The following is a 21,549-nucleotide window of genomic DNA, read 5'->3' on the forward strand; positions in this document are numbered from 1 at the left end:
GGGTACATGCCTGGGTTGCAGGCCATGACCCCCAGCAACCGCACATTGCTGTTTCTCTCTCTTTCTCCCTCCCTTCCCTCTCTGAAAATAAATAAATAAAATCTAAAAAAAAACCCCACCAGAATCTGAAAATTAGGTTTAAAAAAGAAAGAAAGAAAGAAAGAAATGCCTCTCCTAGGGCCTCTTCAGAGAACAGCAGCCAACAGCTACTGTCATATTGGCCCAGCTCCAAGGTCCCCACTCATATTGGGCATGGGGCATGGCCGTATAGTTTGTATGCAACGATATACAAGAATTGCTTACTCATTTCATTATCTCATTTGTAGCTTAAATAATCTTAGCTCTCAGGAAATGTTTATGTGTTTACCCTTTTTATAATAGTAGAATGAAAGACTTCCTACCCCCATAAATCCACTTCAAAAATCAGTAAGCATGAGAAAAGGAAATGTTTGCACAGAGGGCCTTTCCTGTGTATTTGTAATCTGGTTAAGCATGACAAGAAACAGTAACATATAAGGGCATGAGAACAAGTCATACACAAAATGCAAATCACTAAGGTAGCACTTTTACAATTTTTTGTTCAGTTAAACATGATCAAATACTTGAAGTTATGTAACAATGTTTTCCTAGCAATTTCTCCTTTTCTACTTATTAGGTCATTTACATTCACATGACCATTTAAAGCTAAATTTTAAAACCTGTTTCTAATGGCACCTGCAGCTCATCCAGAGCACATGGCTAATGGCACAATTTACCTTTCAAGGATGTACATCCTACAGCTGAATTTTCACTTTCATTTTCATTTATGTTTACAGAACTGTATTGATACCATATTTGAATACATGCTTTTCTTCCATTAAAAGGATAGTAGATATAATAAAAAATAATTTTGCTTCATTGACAAAGACACTGGCAATTATAAAGCATCTTTTGTGCCCTGGCCAGCATGGCTCAGTTGGTTGGAGTACTGTCCCATAACCAAAAGGTTGTGGGTTTGGTGCCGGTCGGGGCACGGGTTTGATTCCTGGTCCAGCCATGTACAATCCCCAATCTGGGCATATAGGAGGCAACCAATCAATGCTTCTCTTTCTCATCAATGTTTTCCTCTCTCCCCCTTCCTCTTTCTCTAAAAGGAATGAAAAAGAATGTACTCAGGTGAGGATCAAAACAAAAAATGAAGCATTTTTTGTTATGTTTTAACAGATTTTCATAGCTCCTGCACCACCTCTAAGAGACACAAAGAAGGTAGTGAGGGTGAAGGCAAGGGTTACTGAGAGGGTGAGGTGAGGATGAGGTTGGGGGTGAAGGTTCAGGAGTATCTTCATTTCATAGATTAGCACTGGGAAGGAATAACAGGTGAAGGACATAGGAATGATCATTAAGAAGGTCAGAAACATCTAAGCCAGCTGCAGCCACTATTGGTAAGTTCCTAAATTACTACTTTCTATCTCTATTCTTTACCAGACAAATCTACATTTAAATGTTTCTATTAGGAAAACTTCTTTCCTGGCATAATAATTTGTTTGGAGTCTTTTTTCCCCTATACTCAGCAAATTTCACTTCTAGGCCTGTGCAGTGAAAAATACAATTCCCAGGTCAAATCCAGGCCCTCAGGCTACTCAACACAGTCCAGGCCTGACTGGTGGAGTGTAGTTACATTTGTTTGCTACCTTGGGGGAGAAGGGGCACAGGGGCAAGGGGGTAGGAGGACAGGAAAAGGCTCTCACATGGAGATTCAGGGTCTCGTATTCCACAGGACATTCCCAGGAAGGCTCAGAACCAAACCAAGGTCTTTGAAATTCATGCAATTATGCAGACCAGCCAACGACATTCTCTTAACAGTATCTCTGCAGAGCAAAAGTTCTTAATTTTGCCCAAGTCCAATTCAGCAGTATTTTCTTTCATAGATTGTGCTTTTGGCATCACGTGTAAGAACTCTTTTCTCCTATGCGTTCATAAATAACTTTTTATGTTTTACATGTAGATCTGTGGTTCATTTTGCATGAATATTTGCATCATGTGTTAGGTTCAGGTTAGGGTTCATTTGTTTTGTTTGTGGATTCCCCGTTGTACCAAAAGCATTTCTTGAAAATATTATTCTTCTTTCTTAAATTTCTTTGCACCTTTGTTGAAAATCAATTGGCTGCAATTTTATGGGTGTGTTTCTAGATAGTCTATTTCAGGGGCCAGCAAGCTATAGTCCCTGGGCCAAATCTGGCCTGCTATCTATTTCTGTATGGCCCACAAGCTAGGAATAGTTTTTACATTTTTAAATGTTTTTGAAAAATCAAAAGAATATCTCAAGGAATGTGAAAATTATACAAAATTCAAATCTGAGTGTCTATAAATAAAGTTTTATTGGAACTCAGCCATGTCCATTCATTTACATCTTGTGACTGCTTTCGCAGAGCTGCGACAGACACCATATGACCCACAAAGCCTAAAATATTTACTCTCTGGCCCTTTACAGAAAAAGTTTGCCAAGCCCTGTTCTAAGATATGAGGATCTTTCTACACATCCATGCAGAACCTCAGGGGCTCTCTGAATGCCACTATAAAAAATACTGTTAGGACAGAAGCCTTAAATAGAAACTCGGAAAGCCCTGAGGAAGGCAGAAATGGAATGCATTTAATAGCTGGCTACCCATTCCAACTAGGGCTACAATATAAAAGCCTTAAGTAAAACTATTCTTAAAAGGATGAATTTTACTGCACTATATAGTTAACTATAAAATGGGGGAAATTTAAGTCTAAAGGATATTTATTTTTAATGACATTTTTCTCAAATGTCTCCATGAATCATAAACTATGAAAAAATATTTGTAATGCGGAAGATGATAGGTTAATGTCATGAATATAAGTATTTTTATAAAAATCAATTGGAAAATTCCATGTGAAATTTTCAACTTGAGTAACCATTTAAAAAAAATGTGAACAGTTATCAGATTAGCAGAGATTAGAAAAAATGGCAATATCTAGGAATGACAAGGACAGGGGAATATATTGGCATACACTCCTGTGTGGGGAGACTAAACTGGCACAATCTCTCAGAACATCGCTTACACGCCTTTAAAAGGCACTGAGGCAGCATTACATTCAGCAACCTAACATCAGGAAGTAACTGCTAGCTATTATATGGCACTTACTATGAGCCAGGCATTCTAAGTGCTTTACCAACTTTAACTCATTTACTCTTTACCACACCAGGAGGTAGGCATGACCTTCATCCCCATTTCACAGATGTGAAAGCTGAGGCACTGACAGATTCATTAACCTGCCCAAGGTTATACAAGTAGCAGAAAGTGGCAGAAATAATTATGTGCACAAGGATGTACAAACAAGGTGGTGATTATGTGCAGCATCATCTAAAATAGGGGAAAGCCAGAAACAAGCTAAATATAAAAGAGGCTTGTGTGGCCCTGGCTAGTATGGCTCAGTGGATTGAGGGCCGGCCTACAAACTGAAAGATCACCAGTACAATTCTCAGTCAGGACACATGCCTGGGTTGTGGGCCAGCTCCCAAGTTGGGGGCATGCAAGAGGCAACTGATCAATGTATCTCTGGCCCATCGATGTTTCTCTCTTCCTCTTTCTCTGTCCTTTCCCCTCCTCTAAAAATAAATTTTAAAAATCTTTGAAAAAGAAGAGGACTGCCCTGGCTGGCATAGCTCTGTGGACTGAGCGTGGGCTGTGAACCAAAGTGTCGCAGGATCGATTCCCAGTCAGGGCACATGCCTGGGTTGCAGGCCATGGCCCCCAGCAACCGCACATGGATGTTTCTCTCTCTCTCTCTCTCTTTCTCTCTCCCTTCCCTCTCTAAAAATAAATAAATAAAATCTTTAAAAAAAAAGAAAAAGAAAAAGAAGAGGACTGTGGTACTCCATACATTAGAATGCTAAGGAACCATTTAACCTTATTGCCAAAAATAGGTGTGATATATTTTGGGAAAAGAGAGTTAAAAATAGTGTGTATGATATGATTGTATTTTATTTTGAAATGTTTGTATTGTGGGTGTGTGTGTGTAAAAAGTCTGGAAGAATATAGCTCGAATATTTAGAGAGGGATCTGAAGGGGTGAGGTCACACGTGACTCTGACTTTTCTCTGTATTTGTCTGTTTTGTTCTCATTTTTTTCTCCAAGAGTATTATTTATATAATTTTAAAGTATTGCTTAAAAGTACACCCCATGCCACCTGCCATCTCGGAAACTATGTTTTCATAAAATGCAAATATGAATGTAAAAACTTTGAGGCTCTTGAATAAGATGGGAGCTATGCAACTATAATGAATTATTTTATCCTAAGGGAAGTTAAATAATGATGGGGAACTTCAGGGTAAGCACTGACCCTGACTTCAGGGCAGTTCAAATACCAAGAAAGAATTTCCAGTCACTGAACATTTGTCTTTTCTTCTTCCTGCAATAACTTATCACAGCAATAACTATAGTTTAACTTTTACATTTCTAAAGCACTTTCAGCCAGACCACTTCATTTCATCATCACAACAGCCCTCTTGGAGTAATACAAGTAGAAAGGCTGGAAATAGAAAATGGGCAAAAAGGGAGTTTCTCTCATTCCGCATGATACCTGCAGATTCTTCTCTGTGTGGCAGGAAAGAAATATCCTAAGATGCTGTCACAAGGATTACTGATGTCCTGCCACTAAAGCACAGCACTCTGGAGAGAGCTAACAATTAGATTGAACAAACACAGGGTTCCTTTTGAGAGTTATATAATCTGTGGCCACATGTGGAGCTGGGAATGTGCAGCAACTGTAACTTATCTGCCTAAGAAAAATCTGCAATCATCACCATCAAAATGTTGGGCTGGCATCGTTTTGACTATGTAACTAAAGAGTTTTCTCCCATCTCAAGTTCTACATTTCCCATCCCCATCTAATTTATTTTTTAATATTTTACTTATTTATTTTTAGAGAAAGGGAGGGAGAAAGAGAACAAGAGAAACATCAATGTGTGGTTGCCTCTCATGTGCTCCCAACTGGGGACCTGCTTCGCAACCCAGGCGTGTACTCTGGGAATTGAACCAGTGACCCTCTGGTTCACAGGCCGGCACTCAATCCACTGAGCCACACCAGTCAGGGCCCATCCTCATCTAATTTAAAACTGCATGTTTGTGAGGATGCACAAGCTCAGTGAGGAAGTTTTGATCAAATACACTATGGTGTGAGGATTCTTCTCACCCATCCCACTGTCCTGGTGACTTGAAAGGAAGATAAAACAGCAAAGTATATTCCTTGGGATTGCTAATGCTCCTAAGAGGAGATATATTGTGACTTCTGTCTTGAGAAAGGACACATACAGTCTAACAAGACAGGCCCTATTACAAGAAATATATCCTATGACATAAATGACTCATTTGCTGAACACTGATATTTTTCAAATGTGTGTAAACCCAGATGATCCCAGACCTGTGCTTAACTTCTTTGTTCACTCATAAAACATGTCCTTCTAATGGGCCTGTCACCGTATCATCATTTTCCGGGTGGCACCTCCTAATTTACCCCTCACCCTTGAAACCACATTTAATCCCAGCATTTGAGCTCTGCTAAAAGCTTCAGCAGTTGAGAGAGAAAGGGTCAAGGCCAGCAATCTATTTAGCTGATTGGTTCTCTTATATAGAGCCAACAACCTTTCCTGAAATTCCTAAAGGCACTTGTCTTTGAGGAAACAGCCTTACTACCGGTGGGGCAGGAAGCAAGAAAGTCTGAAGACATTTTTCTCATGAATAAATGTTTCAATAAATGAATGAATAGAAGAGAGGCAGGAGGGGAAAATAAACATTAGAAAAAAACAATAGAACATATAATCACAGTAAGGAGCTCAGGATTCCTGCCCTTTTTTTATGGTAAAAGCAAGCAGAAAACTCAGTGGTACATGGGCCCAGAAGAAAAGAGGAAGGCAGAATACACTGGCAGGAAAGGGGAAGAAAGCAGCAGAATGAAAGGGCTTCGGGCATGAAAAAGAACCAACATTAGTCCTGAGCTGAGCTCATCATTTCCTCTGCAATGACTATCATTTCGTTTCTGTGGAAGTGACAATGGAATCAGAAAGTCATGGGCAATCCTGACCGGAAGAGATCAGAAACATGGACACCAAAATGCATGCACAAGAAACACACGGACAGGGTAATGGCGTGGCGATACTGTTTTCCTGATAAGATCATGATAATGTCATCAGTTAAAGAAAAAAAAAACCCACAGGCCCTTGCCCTAGATATTTAGCAATATGGGTGACTCAATGGGTACACAAGTCACCTCTGGGAGTGACTGAGCTCCACCTACCAGAAGCATCTGACTGCCCCACAGGAAGTTGGGACAGTACCACCCTGCCCAGTCCAGCCCCCTAGTTCAGACTCAGGGGACACCTCTGCCCTGGCTCTGCCACTGACTTGCTACAAGAATGTTGGGAAAGTTGCTTCTAGAGCTGCGCCTGTTTCTCTCCTTTTGTAATCTGGACTGAACACCCGTGCAGCCACCTACTTCCCAGAGCTGATGTGAGGCTGAACCAGGGGTGAAGAGACGGGGGTGGAGAGACTGGGGTAGGCGGGAAGAGAGGTGATGAAGCATCCTGGGCTCTTGCTGCCAGTGGCCCAGAGGGTCCTGCACTGGGAAGCTGCAGTCTCATAGGCAGATTGAGCCGTCACTAAGTTAAACGCTTACCTGTTGCCTGGGAAAGAAGGGAGGAAAACACACTGAGGGAGAGATGGAGGAAGCTGGGGCGATGAGTACTCAGTCCTAACTCTGCCCTCACTGCAGGGTAACTCCAAACATTTGGGCTCCCTGGTTTGGTAAATCCTTAGGCAGGGCCAAAACTGCCAGTTTGTTTTTGTGTATTTCTACCTGTGTCTAATCCTCTGGCTTCCCTCTTTCTTTAGAGTGCATCTGTCACCCTGAACATCAATACTGGCTTATACTGTCTCTTTTTCCTTCCCTCCGTCTCCCCTGCTCCATGATTTTAGCCAATAATAGTATCCTTCCTTGTGTTGATCTTGTTGTTGTCAAATAGGCATATATACCCAAGAAGCAACAGAGAGGCTGTGTCTGCTTTGGTAAGGGTCAAGGACACAATTACTCAGGGGGTCGTTTTTATAAGAAATACCTGAAGATCCTTATTTACAAACAGGTCACATGGGAAGCCCGTCCTTCCAGATTGGGGATGGGAGTATCTGGGAGAAAAACACCATCACTCTGAGGCCAGGAGGCTGTAGGCCAAGGGCAAAAATATTGTCCCTCTCTCCACAGCTCGGCTCATTGAGTGTCAAGCAGCAATGGACAGGACAAGGGGCACCCTTCAATGGTGGCCATCATCACAGCTGAGCCCAGCCTGACCCTGCCAGGCTGCTCTCAGCCATTCTCTAGGGAGCTTCTCTGGTTGGACACCAGACCCAGAGGCTTCTGAACGCTTTCGGCTGTGCTCTGGGCATGAATCAAAAAGGCAGGGATGGGAGCTGCAGGAACACAGACAAAGGGGCTATTTTTGAGTGACTGGAAATAAAAACTAAACACAGGTGTGTTCCACACAAGTGGAAATGTTCCCAAATCCACAAGAAATCTTTATAAATAAACTAAAAAAACAACCCATTTGGGCTGCCACATTTCATCCTAGTTTCCAGGGACACACACAAATACTTGGGGTCTTGGTACATTATTTCAGGAATTGTGGAGGGCACTCCCAGTAAAGGCGTCTGACTCATTTTCTAGAAATCTACAGGAAGTGACAATCTAGGGCTAAAAATGAGCACAGTGCCTGCCCTGTGACACCTGCCACAGCACTGAAAGCAGGGCAATGGGAAACCACCTTCACTGACCGTGAAAGGAAAACATGACTGAATTTGGGGTAAAATGAGAAACTCTACAGCAAAAGCAAATCAGAAATCTGAAAATCAGATTTCAGAGAGCAGCAATTTAGATCTTTCGTTGCAACTTATCCATGCAATAAAGACACATACACGACTTATATATACAATAAAGACGAATATCCAAATGCATATTAAATGCATCACAATGAAGCTTTTCACTTTACAGTATCAATAGCACACAATCATCTCAAGGAACTCTGAGTGATTCCTTAACTCAGGGGAAGATTTAAGAATCTTCTATGACATCAGCAGGGTTTGATAGACTCAGGTTCCATTTTCCCCACTTCCAGCAGGCAAAATAGTTATGGCCCATCTTTTCCTCCAAATTCTCATTGAAAACTCATCCATTGTGAATTCTGAACTATTTCAGGTTGATTTTTCACCACGGTTACCACCTACTTCCTGGCCCAGCGTTCCATCCTAACAGCAAACTGGGCCCAGACACAAGAGCCCTTCCACGCCCATTTCACAATCAGAGAAAGAGCAGCTGAAGTTGAAGTGACAATTCCTAGGATTACAGGTACCACTCACTGGTGGGCCCCTCCCCGTGCGAAGCACTTTATACCCAGCAAATCCTCACGGCAGCCCTGCGAGGATTTCCCAGCTGTAGAGCTGAGAAAACTGAGGCTCAGAGGGGTTAAGTGACATGTCCAAAGACTCACAGCCAGGAGTCGAGTTTCTCCCAGTTGGTGGCCTACATGGGACTTTACCAGTGTAACATGCTGCTTCCGGCAAACTGGGGCACTAGGTCATTAATGGGAATAAAAATCAAAACCTACAGAAGTTTAGGATATTAAGAGGCCTGATTCCATACGCTATATAAAATACTAATAAAAACCAAATGATGGAGTACAAAGGACTTTTTTAAAGTGAGAAGCTCACAACAGGCCCAAGCACATGAAATAGCATAAGTTAAGACTGGTGTATTATCAGCTACTGAACAACTTAACTGAATGGGTAGGCAGAGGGCATCTGGGCCACAGGAACAGTCTGGGTCCAGTTAGGGAGGACACACAAGTAGGACTGGGACATCCTGGGAGAGTTCATTCATGTAGAACAACAACATAAACCAAGGCTAGAAGGCTAGACCGCCTGGGCCAATGAGTGCAGCATAATCAAGTTGGATTTTACAAAAAAGGAAAGTCACTCAAAACTTTCATTGGAGCAGAGGAGTTCCATCAGCAAAGCGCCACTGTGAAATGATAAGAAGGGGTCGGGGTGCTAGGGATGAAGTGGTCCTCCATCCTCAGCCACCCCAGCACAGCAGGGCTCTCCTGCACAGCAGGTGCTATGGGGGTGCCAGGAGAGGGAGGAGTCCCATGGAGGAGCAGCGTCCAGTCTGACCCTGGCTCTACCACAGAAAGGAAGTGGCTGAGACGCAGGAGGGAAGAATCCCTAAATTCTGGTGCAGTGTGGATGGGACCAGGAGAGAGTCCCTTTCTGACTAAGCTCTTTTTATCAGATTGGAGGTAGGAAGGAAACAATCAAGATGAATGTGCTCTCATCATATGTAATCACATGGCAGGGACTGGAGTAGTATGTTACAATGGAAATAGGTGTGTTCCGGTAAGGGACTACCCACAGCGGGTTTTTCTTTTTCCGAAACCTTATTAGATATTATTGATACACCTGGTTTTCAATTAAAATGAGGCTCTCCCAAATGAAATAGGAAAGCGAGTCCATCCACTACCCAGAATGGTAGCTACTGAATTCTCTGCTCTATCATCACAGGAGAAACTGGTCTCCCCTTTCTCTGTATTTGTGCTGTGCACTGAAGTATTTGCATTATGCCTCACACCCGCTTAACAACTTCCCTCTCCCCACTGTTAGATTAAGGGTCTGATTCAGCAAAGGGAGTGCTCCATGCACCACCCAGCCGGCCTCCTTGGCAGAAACAAGAGGCCAGCATTTCCCCTCCTCTGATTTCTTCCCACTATGGAAAACACCAAACACCAACAGAAATCCACAGAAATAAGTTCAGGGAGAATATTTACAGGTAAAAAGAGGGATGAGTTATTGAACAATGAGCACAACAGGGAATAGTCTGCTCTTCCAGAAAGGAGCCTGCCCCTGGCATTGTCTAGCATACTGCTTTCATATGGAGCGGTGAGAAGGCCAGCTCTCTCCCTAAAATAATTTGATCTTTTGCAAGCTACTTAAGCTCTGGGGTCATCAGCTGTCTGTCATCGTTGGCTTGGGCTCTTAAAACACAACCTCTGTACCCATTTCTTAAAGATAACTTCCTTGATTATAAAGGTAAAGCAAACTGATCACTTCAGGTGGTGAGTGGGGCGGGGGGGCAGGAGATGTGGTCCATTCCCTGTCAGTAATGGCCAGAAGCATTGGGACCCAGGGCCTACCTCCCACACTACCCCTACCCCCTGTCCCCTATTCCTGCACCCTCCACTCTGTCAGTGCTTCCCAGCCCTGCAGGAATGCAGGCAGCCATGATACCTGTGCTAAGGGAATTACATGTTCCCTGCCACTCACTGGGATGTAAGAACAAAGCCGCCTTGCCTATCTTAAAGATGGTTCAGCTTTTCATCGTATCTGACCATCATAAAATTCCCGTACCTCAGAGAAAAGGCCATACATTCTAAGAATCGCTTACATAATTTAATCTTTCAACCATCTACGTGGCAAGTAGCACTGCACGGAAGCATAAACAGTACATGGCCCAGGTTCTGTTAAGCTGTGTCACTTCAGACAGGTTTTATAGCTCTCTGGATGTTTACAAGACTCTGCCTATAATGATAATAAAATGGTTCAACCTTCTTAGCCCAAACAAGACAGGCAAAATTCTCTCAAGCATGCTACCTGTCCTTGATCTGAAGAGCAAACATTTTTTAAGTACCTTCTGCCTGTGAAGCATGACCTGCCTTTTTGAAGTCTCTCCTTGGATATACCGTGACCCAGAGCTTTGCAGCCAGGGCTGCTGTGCAGTCCAGGTCTGCAGCTAAGAAGACTGCCTTCTGGGTTAGCCCTTCTGGGACAGATGTTTTCTGCAGAGCCATGCAAATCTACAGCTGGCTCTGAGGCAAACCGATTCTATTTGATTTTTAAGTTCATTCATTCCCCTGGATGCACTGGGCTTTGCCTGATCAAGAGAAAAGACACAAGAGTCTTCTTGATAAGTTTAGGACCATGGAAACCTAGAGTTTCAAGGGCTAAAACAAAGCTCATCCTATGCAGTCAACACCCCAAAGCAGTTCACAGTTGAGAAGGCAGGAGGGAATCTTTATTTACCTTATTGATGAGAGTGACTATATCTCCTTCTTTGATTGTCAATTCATCATCATTCTGTGCCTCGTATGGAAATATTACTTTGCAGTAATCCTTGGCTGCAAGAAGAAAAGAAAACACAACTTTTAAAATGCTTTATTTAATGAGCTGGTCCAGGAGAAGATGTTCTTCATCATATTAACTTCAGGGGAAAGGACACTTATGGGATAGGATGTAACCACCGCATAAAGGATTATTCTTAGGTTTTCTCATTTGGGGCTTATGCATATTTATTCTCTTCAGTTTTCCCCTCAAAATCACATGATGTCATGAAATCCCATTGACTGCTTTGCTTATCTCAGGCAGAAATGCAAAAAAGTGTCCTTGGTCTCAGGAAACTAAATGTGTATATTTTATATACACTTTCTCTTAAAGAAAGCCGTGTTTATTGAACCTATATTTAAAGGAATTACAGATAAGAAAATTGAAGTTCAAGGATATTATTTAACTTGTTCTAGGACACACAGGTAATAAAGGGTAAAACTGAGGTTCTAAACTCAGTCTTTCTACTCCAATCTTGTGCTTATCCAACTAACCCCTGGGACACCATGAAATATACTTAACTTTTCTTTTTCTTTTTTGCTGATACTATTATAGATACCCCCATTTCCCCCCTACTTTGTCCCCCTCCACCCAGCCCCAGCCCCAGCCTTTACCACACTGTTATCTGTGTCCATAGGCCATGCATATATGCATATATGTCCTTTGGTCAATCTCTTCCAATCCTCCCACCCACCCTATGCCCCTGTGACCTGAGCTGGTGAGGATGTGCAGAAAAAGGAACCCTCATGCACTGTTGGTGGGACTGCAGACTGGTGCAGCCACTGTGGAAAGCAGTCTGGAGTTTCCTCAGAAAACTAAAAACGGAACTGACTTATGACCCAGTGATCCCACTTTTCGAAATATATCTTAAAAATCCCAGAACATTAATCAGAAAGAATACATGCATTCCTATGTTCATAGCAACATTTTTACAATAGCCAAGATGTAGAAACTGCCCAAGTGCCTATCAGTAGATAAGTGGATAAAAAAAGCTCTGCTATATTTACACAATGGAATACTATGTGGCTGTGAAAAAGAAGGACCTCTTACCCTTTGCAACTGCACGGATGGCCCTGCAGAACATTATGCTCAGTGAAATAACCAGGCGGTGAAAGACTAATACCATATGATCTCACTTATATGTGGAGTCTAATGAACAAAATAGGACCAGAGGCATGGATATATTTTATATACTCTTTATTTTATATACCATTTTATATACTCTTTGGGTGCATGCATAAGCAGACATAATCTACAAAGAGCAAAAAGCTTAATTAAAATTTACCCTCACTACCTTCTTCCACACATCACAAAATCACAAATAGTGTATTTGTGTTTGTTACAAAGCTGACATGGTACTCAAAACAATGAAAAAGATTCACTATGGTACATCTTAAGAGACCAATGTTGACATATTTTTTATGTAAACCTGTGTTAACAACAAAAAGCCAACAAATACTGACCAAATGTTCTTTACACACAGGTGTGTGTGTGAGGGGGTGACCCTGTGCGAATGCTTGCCATGGCCTCTCTGTGGGAACCTGCCCATTCATAAAAGGGGCTGTTCATCAGCAAGAATACATGGCAGCCCTCACCGAAGAGGGTGAAGACAAGGAGGTCACTCAAAAGCAGTTCAAATATGTCCTAAATGATATGCTTTTCAAAGTCTGTCTGATGTTAAATCTTCTCTGTATATACAAAACACCAGTTGAAAAGACTAAAAGCATTTGTAAGCTGTTTGGGAAATTAAGACTTAGAAAACTAGGGTTTGATGACTCAGAACAGAAGGTAGAAAGAAAAATTCAAGAGAATTTGGGTTTACTGAGACAGGCATTTATTATTCAGCATCAAAGTCAATGGCCCTAATGGCTTTAAATAGCCTTAAATATTCCCCCAAATTAGGCCAGTTCTTGCAGACAGATCATATAACCTAGAGAGATATACATAAGTATCAATGATATTGTCCATAGTACATTTTATATCACTGAAATGTGGTTTTTTATTATGGTTAACGTTATATCAAACAAAAAATGATATATAAAATAAAGACAATAAAAATGTGTAATACGGACACACTGTAGTCTAGGGATGGTTTAGATAAGACAGAGAGAGGGGAAGGGAAGGAGAGACAGAAGGATTCACTTTGTTGTATGCAGATGTCTTTGCTTTCTGTCCAGTGGCTCCAAGATATCAGTTATATCACCTAGCCTGGTGTTAGAAACCTGCCGTCTTAGGTACTCTGGGCCCCTTTTGCTAAGGAGCACTAGTTCTGAATCCCACAATACCAAGTAGCTTTAAGATTCTGAGGACCACATAGTTACCAATATTCCACCTCTTTCTAATTAGCAGTAGAAAACCTTCCAAATTCTGAATTGGCCAAATGTTCTAAAGGGAGGGAAAAAGCTAAGGATCTGTAAATTGGATAATGACAGCTCCTTGCCAATTTCCCTATTAACTATCTAATGAAATAGGACTACTCAACGTCAAAACTTCCAACACTGAAACAAATATAGTATTATTGCAGAACTGCCCTGCAGAATCCAGCTTTAAGGAGAACTCATTGGATCAAAATCATAGAGATGTGTTATGAAGAAGGTAAGATACCATGGCCAGCAAAGAAAAGGAACAAGTTAAGTTTCCATTCCTTTTCACCAAAATGGTTAAGTGTGGTAGATGTTGTTGGTTAACCTCCCAGCAGCCATTCCCCATCCCCTTCCCAGTTCTCAGAATCCTAATGTGGTCAGGCATCGTATACAGGAATAGGGACCCCTCCCACAGCCCTAGGGATGAATACAGGCAAATAATATTAATCTCACTCCCCTCTGTCAGTAACTGGTTTAAGGGTGAGTGTGTGGTCTTCTTCCAGCCAGCAGGATGTGAGAGGAAATCTGTTTGGGGGTGGGGGTGGGGAAAGCTGTTAGATTTTGCTCTGTAATTAAAAAAGACAGAGAGAGACATGAGGAAAACAGTTGCCCCTGCTTTCTTCCTTTCAAAACTGTTTCATCCTTGTTGGAAGACAGCACAAGGCTTGGCACTGTGGCAGTCATGTTTCAAGCATGAGAGGAAAGCCAAAAACTCACACTCAGGGGGTGACCCTGAGTCCTGACACTATTGAGATGTCTGTGTAATTAACCAACTTCAGAAGGCCTGTCCTTACACCTTGTTACCCGACTTCATAAAACTATTGCTTACCACTGCTCTGTGGTCAGGTAGATATTTACCATTCAAAGTAGAAGGTACCCTAACAGGAAGGAACTCGGTAGAAGAAAGAGGATGCTTACAGGTACCTCCTCTGAGACACTTGGCTCTAATCTGCCTCCCCTAAAAGCCCCTTCCTATGCATCTTTGTCATTCCCTTTGTCCCCCAATTCTTCCCTTGCTACCTCAGGACCTGGCCTATAGTAGGAGGTCAACAAATGACTGTGGGATTGACATGTAATCCACACAGTGACAAAACATTTACAAAACCCATTAGCATGCTTTTAAAATGTTTCATAGGGCATTCGTTTTATGCCCACAATTTCCCCAAAAGCTAAGGAGGGCAGGTGTCCCCCTGCCTTTTAAAAAAAAACAGCTTTAATTATGTATAATTTATATACCATAAAATTCACCCATTTTAATTGTACAGTTTGAAGAATTTTAATATATTTATGTAGTTGTATACCATCACCATAACTCAGTTTTAGAACACTGTGAAGCATTACATGCAGAATTATCTAGAAAGGGCCAATTTTTAGTTGAACTTATTGGGGTGATGTTGGTTAATAAAATTACATAGGTCTCAGGTGTACAATTCTCTAAAACATCATCTGTATACTGTATTGTTTGCTCACCACTCCAAGTCAGGTCTCCTTCCATCACCATTTATCCTCTCTTTACCCTCTTCTACCTGCCCCACCCCCCTTAATTGTATATAAAAGGAGGAGATACTGGTGCCAGTGTGGCTACTGCCAACCATCGCTCTCCACGAAGCAGGTTCCTCAATGTTTTGTCCCTCTCTGTATCTCCAGAACCTGACACAGCTCCCACTCAGTGCTTCTTGATTCCCTAGTGACACCTATAAAGTGGAGGAAAATTTGAGGGGCAGCAAAGCGGGAGGAAGGAGGTCTGGGCCAGGGATCGAGTCAAAGACAATCAAGCCTGGGTGTGGTCCCAGCTGGGCCTTCCCGAGCACGTGACCTGAGGGAATCACACAGGAGCTCTGGAGCTCACTGTCCTCAGTGAGAAGTGAGAGGCCAGCTAGAGAGGGAGGGGTAAGAGGAGAGTCTGGTTAATTGCAGCGGAAGTCTTTTAGCGAGTTTAGATTCCAATACAAAACAACTAAAACAGAGTTGTCCTTTAATGGGAGAGTAAGGCTGACCTATCTCCCACCCAGGTCCCCCAAAACATCTCGATGAAACGCCAGAGGCTTCAAGGAGCACGCTGAGCCACACCGACTTCCCACAGGAGGGCACTAGTCACAGGCACCACAGCTTAGACCGCTCCTGACCAAACATGGCAACCTATTAGCCTCACATTTTAAGTTATTACGATATATTAGAAAATAGGAATTGGTTTTACTTCTGAGGCATTTGGGCCCGAATTCAGCAGTACTGAAAAATAAAGACATTATGTTCGTTTGGATGTACTGATGGTTTTAAGATACTCAAAAATAAATGTATATGAAATGGATTAACTCTGAGACCTTGTTTTCAATTTTATGGTACATGGAATAAAGATGTTCCCCACTTTAATTAAAAAATATATTGAGTCACCACTATGAAAATGTTATTGTCAGTTCTTGGACCTGTAAGATACAACTCAGTCCAACTACGCCTCCCACCCTCACATGGAAGCAACAGCCTAATGCTGGGAGAAATGCAAGGTGGGGAAGAAGGACAGAAAGAAAGAACAAACACGAATAAGCACAAGCTCACTATGACGCACTACTTTTGTAGTGTTTCAGAGAAAAGCAAGATTACATTCAGGAGGAGTTCACAAAAGAGGAGGAGATATGTCTTGAAAGAAGAATATAATTCCCAGTTCTTTTGGGCATGGGAAGATATAAATTTTGAATAAGTAGCAGACAGAGATAGAGAGGTAGGGAATAAAATTAACTTTTGGAGGCAGGCATTTTCCACCTGTCCATCAATTAGATAGACTTAATTGATCAGGGATCAAACAGGGATGAAGACACGCATGAACATAAAGAAATAAAGTCACAATTTACCCAGTGATTGAAATGAATTTGTCTCTATTTCTTTCTTTAGAAAAAAATTAAAAATATTAACGAATTAGCATAAGACTGAAATCTTAAGTCAGTTTTTAAGCTTCTTTTTTTTGGGGGGGGTCTGAGAATACTTTAAGAGGATGATAAAAAGTAATCGCTTTCTCTTTCTAGAAAAAGGAAAAACAACATAGACACATTCAAAGGTGCAGAGAAAAATGTGTACACTATCAGAGGGTTCGAGGATGCTGAAACCCTTGCCTCATTCCAGATCAAGATTCCCTTTACTAATTAATAGTTGGCTGCCAATTTTGGAAACTTGTTCTAGTAAAAACAGTCATGATTCACCTCCCTACCTCCAAAACACATTACTTCAATCCCCAAAGTTCGAGAAATTTACATGAGATTAAAAACAGACTGTTTGAAGAACCACACTCACATGCCCATGTCCCAAGACTCCCTTCACCTGGTTTTATAATCTATTTATATATATAAAAAAAACAACTTAAAAAAATACCCTCAGCCTAAAAAATAAAAGTGAAACAAACAGAATAAACATATTAGCAGGCAGAACATACACACACACCAAGGAAATAAAATTAAGTCCAGGACAATTCTCTGGACTCAATTTTAGGACACAAAGATCAAAACCCCATGTGTCACAGAGTCTAGTAGTAAGCCTTCCAGAATGTTCAGCAGGGGTGGTAACTACCAGGTCATACCTAGAACTCTTTTTGGTGGGGGGGGGTCCAAAATGAAAGTATCAAGCTCAGTATGCAACAAATGGATGATCTATCATCCCAAGTAGAATAAATAAATAGACACATAGATTCAATGTTAGAAAGCAGCAAAACAACTGTGAGGATGTGGAGCACAGACCAGTGTGGTGGTGGTGGTGCCAGACTGTGCTGTGTAACAGATGTAGATGGGAAGTCCAGTCCTCTGCCAGAGTCAGGGGACCTGAGGCTAGTGGAGAGGGGTGGTATGAATACTAGGTGTGTCGTTCATTCAGTAAATATCATCTGAGCGCCCACTGTGCACCTGGCAGCAGAGATGCAGCAGTTCCCTTGGGGGCTTACTACGGTTTACACCAGCAGTTCGAAACTGGGGTGAGTTTGCTCCCCAGGGGACACTGGCAATGCTTGGAGACATTTGTGCCTGTCACTGGGGAAGAGGAGATGTTAAGTGTTATTAGCATCAATTGGGTGAAGCCCAGGGATGCTGCTAATCATCCTATGATGGACACAGGACAGCCCAGCAACAGAGAGTGATTTGGTCCAAATGTTAATAGTGCCAAGTTGGAGAAACCCTGGTCTACACTTAAATCCAGACAGGGACGCGAAACACAATGCGTACGTCACTACGTTGTCAACTCCAGTCCAACACCTTCCTTCATGAAAAAGCTGACTGGGACCCAAATCACAGTACCACATCTGCTCTTGGATCCTGCTGCGAATGCGACTTTCAAATTATTTCACCACTATGAATCATGAATCTTTTATTCTTGCACTTTAAAAAGAACACTTTTTTTAGAGAAAAGAAATCTGACAAGCCAAGCCTTTCTGTTCTCAGTAGGGAGCAGATCACGGCTCCTCTCATTGGCCCCTTCACCTGCTCAGATGAAGAGAAGGTCTGAGTTTTTGGAAGAAAGGAAATCCATGGCTAACACAAAGGAGCTAGCTTTTCTTCTCCAAGAGGACCGTACTTGAAACCCAGGTCTTCAGCAGCACGGGAAGGCTTGGTACCTTCTCAGGGAAGAGCCCCTCCCTACTCTCAAACGGGACAGCAAGGTCTGTGTTGGGGGCACTTGGTGAGACGTGCCTCCCAGAGAGAGAAGAGACCCCGAGACACGCAACCTGGGGGCTTTAGTACATATCAGGTATGGGAGGCACTAAAGCGCTCAGCAGGAAACACATTTCCAATCAGATGTGTCCACATTCCCAGGCCCAAGAATGAGTGGAATTTGGGGAAGGTAAGTAAGCAAAAACACCTGTCCCAGAAAAAGAGAATAACAATTCCCAGGTAAGGCTGGGAAAGGCCAACATAAGGGAGATGACCCTTTTTTCTTGCTATTCAAACATGTGGTGAGAAAGCAAAAATTAGCTCAGGATGAAAGAGTTAAAATCTGCCCAGCCATTCATCAGGCTGGGGAAACAAATGCAGACCCAGCCAGCTGCAAAGCAAACAGGAAACAGCATTTCTCCCAAGCACACGCTGCAGCTGGAAAGGGTCCTAGCAAGCCCTTCCCCAAGTGTCCTACTGCTTTCTTATTCCCCAAGAAAGTTTGTCCTCTACAAACACAGACTATCTGAAACTTTGCTTTTTGATATAGTATCACTAAGAAAGAAATGTTTCACTCTTGGCTGAAGGAAAACTGAGTCCCTTTGACACAGAAAAGCAGCCTTGATTCTCCACACAAGTGCACAGCCGCACGTAAGGGGCTCTGGACACAGCAGTGCGTATCTATGTTAACTTGGTGGTTCCTCAAGAAACAGGACCTGGGTCCCCCTTGAAGTCCAGGCCTGATATCAACCCCTTGCCACATGGCCCTACCTTGCTTTGATTCTATCAAAACACTGCTTCATTTACATTTCACTGCAGTCCCCCTCCTCCAAATCTATAACTTTTTTTTTCTATGTGGTTCAACGCTCCATGGGTCCTCCTGTACAGTCTTCTTGGTGCATGCACTGAGCCAATAAACCTGACGCTCTCCCCGGCTGACTGGGCTAGAGCAGGGGCTAGAAGAACAAAGGATCGGCCAAGCCCACTGGTAACCACTACTAACCCTGCAGAAACCCCAAATAAGCCTGAGGGCCTTATGGAAATAAATGTGTCCTTTTCCTCCTGGTGACTGTGAACTTGGGAAGGAGACCCATGGTTACTGTGCCGCTTTTACAAGACTCTGTCTAACATAGAGCCTGGTAAATGGGAAGAGACCCATGGTTATTGTGCCACTTTTACAAGACTCTGTCTAACATAGAGCCTGGTAAATGGGAAATCATTTATAATTCTCCATTCGCTATATGTTCACGGAGTCCATGACACTTTTCTAGGCTATAAGGTGAGGCTATCAAGTAGAAGCCACAGTTCCCATCTTGAGGGAACAGTGATAGCCACGAGGCACCATGTGCCACTATCATAGGGGACAACACAATGAAGCAAGTCAATGAGCAAAGTGATTAGAAAGGTGGAATGGTGTCCAGCAATGAAGCGAGGGGAGGCTAGGCAGGCAGGCTTAGCCTCTCCCCACAGTCATTTACTCAGAAGCCTGATCTACCTTTGTACAAATCGTGTGAAGGATTATCTTTTTCCCAACCCACCTGCTCACTGGCCTTCTGAATCTCTAAGACTGAACTGTTTGTTCAGAAACATTCTAAATAGTCCTTTCTCTGAGCTATTTTGCTTTAGCCCACAGAGGCCACAGATCTGCATCACTTGTAGTAAGGTAGAGAGAAACTCCAGATGCGGTGAGCTGGAAGAACCTCAGGGCACTCCACTTATGAATATTTAGACAGTTTCCCTCTTGTTATGAAAATTATGGCAATCTGTTCCCCAGCATGTGTTTCAGATGAATTTCAATATCATAAAGGCTTTACAGGGGCGGGGGAGATGATGTTGGCTGTTCAAATAAATCCCGATCAGCTGAGTTTCACTTTCGCTCAGAAAATACCAATTGACATGAACATTTTTTGAATCACTAACTCTTAATCCTGATGGGAGTTTGTATTTTAGCATGCTATGGTGAGAGCTGTGGAGGAGGGAGCGTCTCTCCTCTGTAGCGCTGGGCAATTTTCGACATAGGTTTGTCTTCCACCCGGAAGGAAGAAGGACGCACTGCTCCTAAGCTCAGGTCACCTCTAGTCATTGGTCAGCACTCTGTGCCCTTCACCTGAACATAAGTGTTACATCAATATTGGAAGCAACAAAATGTTCCAAAAGGAGAAGGGCTTTTTAGTGGACTAGTATGCCTCATGGAAATCAGAGAAGAATAATTACCCCAGGATTTGCTCTTTAAATGAAGGCCAGAGTGAGTATGAGAGGTGAGATTAAGCAGCAGAAATTCTTGCTCGGGGACCAAGAAAAATGTCGGCCAGCAAACATCCCTCAAGGCTTCGCTGACTGTGATAATTCTCCTTCCTGACCTATCCTCTTACATGAACAATCACAGCTATACCCAATGACACCATCTTACGTTCCTACCAAATCGTTCACATCTTCCTTTTGTCTCTTCTACCCGGCTGCTCAAGTCTTTGAATGCAGAAACCTTTCACTTTGAATTGCAAAATGTTTGGGATTAAATCAGAGGCTGAAGGTGCTGGGAGAAACCTCAGTGGTTCGCTCTAGAACAACCATCTGACTTCACAAACAATAGAGGCACTGAAATAACATTATGTGTCCAAGGTTACACAGCTAAGAACAGAGTTGGTCCTAGAATCCGTGCTTTCTGACTCTTGGCCAAAACACACCACCCAGCCTCTGTAAAACCACTCTTCATTAACAACCCATGCCCCCACCATGATGCTTCCAGAGAGTCAGGTGGGTGGACATAGGAGATATTTGTAGGACTGAAGAAGGCATGGGCTAGAGCCAGCCACCATCCTCCCACAGGCTTAAAGGAACAGAGCATTTGAAACTGTCTTACTATCCAGGCCCAGGAAGACCATCTTAGATTCCAGAATAACTCTCAACCTACATCATCCGACTGGTGGCCACCAGACACATGTGACTATTGAACACTTGAAATGTAGGTACTCCGAGTGGAAGTGTGCCATACATGTAAAATACACACTGAATTATGAAGACTCGTATGAAGACAGGATGAAAATATTTCATGGAATAACTTTATATGTTGCATGTTGAAGTGATAACATTTGGGATATTGAGTTAAATAAATTATGTTTAAAGTAAGATTATCTGTTTCTTTTTTCTCTTTTAAAATGTGGCTACTGAAAAATGTCAAATCACAGATGTGGCTCACATACTATTTCTATTGGCCAGCACTGCTCCAAAACACAGCTAACCCCCACCGCACCTAATCCTTCCAAAAAGCTTTGGTCTCCTGCCTACAGACATTACAGAGGGTGAGAAGAAAGCATCAAAGACGTGCTGTTATCCTGGGGCCAGTTTTTGAGACCTGAGGTTTAA

The 21,549-nt window shown here is 42.5% G+C and overlaps 1 protein-coding gene across 8 annotated transcripts in view; it reads right to left on the reverse strand.

Moving 5' to 3' along the window:
• The window catches only part of SH3KBP1 (SH3 domain containing kinase binding protein 1), a 317,351-nt gene that overhangs the window by 75,619 nt on the left and 220,183 nt on the right, over positions 1-21,549 (reverse strand). For all 8 annotated transcript variants that reach the window (XM_036016569.1, XM_036016572.1, XM_028522514.2 and 5 more), the window contains one exon: positions 11,121-11,215. In XM_036016569.1, the coding sequence (XP_035872462.1) occupies positions 11,121-11,215 (95 nt within the window). The remainder of the gene's footprint in view (positions 1-11,120; positions 11,216-21,549) is intronic.

This window comes from Phyllostomus discolor, chromosome X (assembly GCF_004126475.2).
Source record: "Phyllostomus discolor isolate MPI-MPIP mPhyDis1 chromosome X, mPhyDis1.pri.v3, whole genome shotgun sequence".
Classification (NCBI taxonomy): domain Eukaryota; kingdom Metazoa; phylum Chordata; class Mammalia; order Chiroptera; family Phyllostomidae; genus Phyllostomus; species Phyllostomus discolor.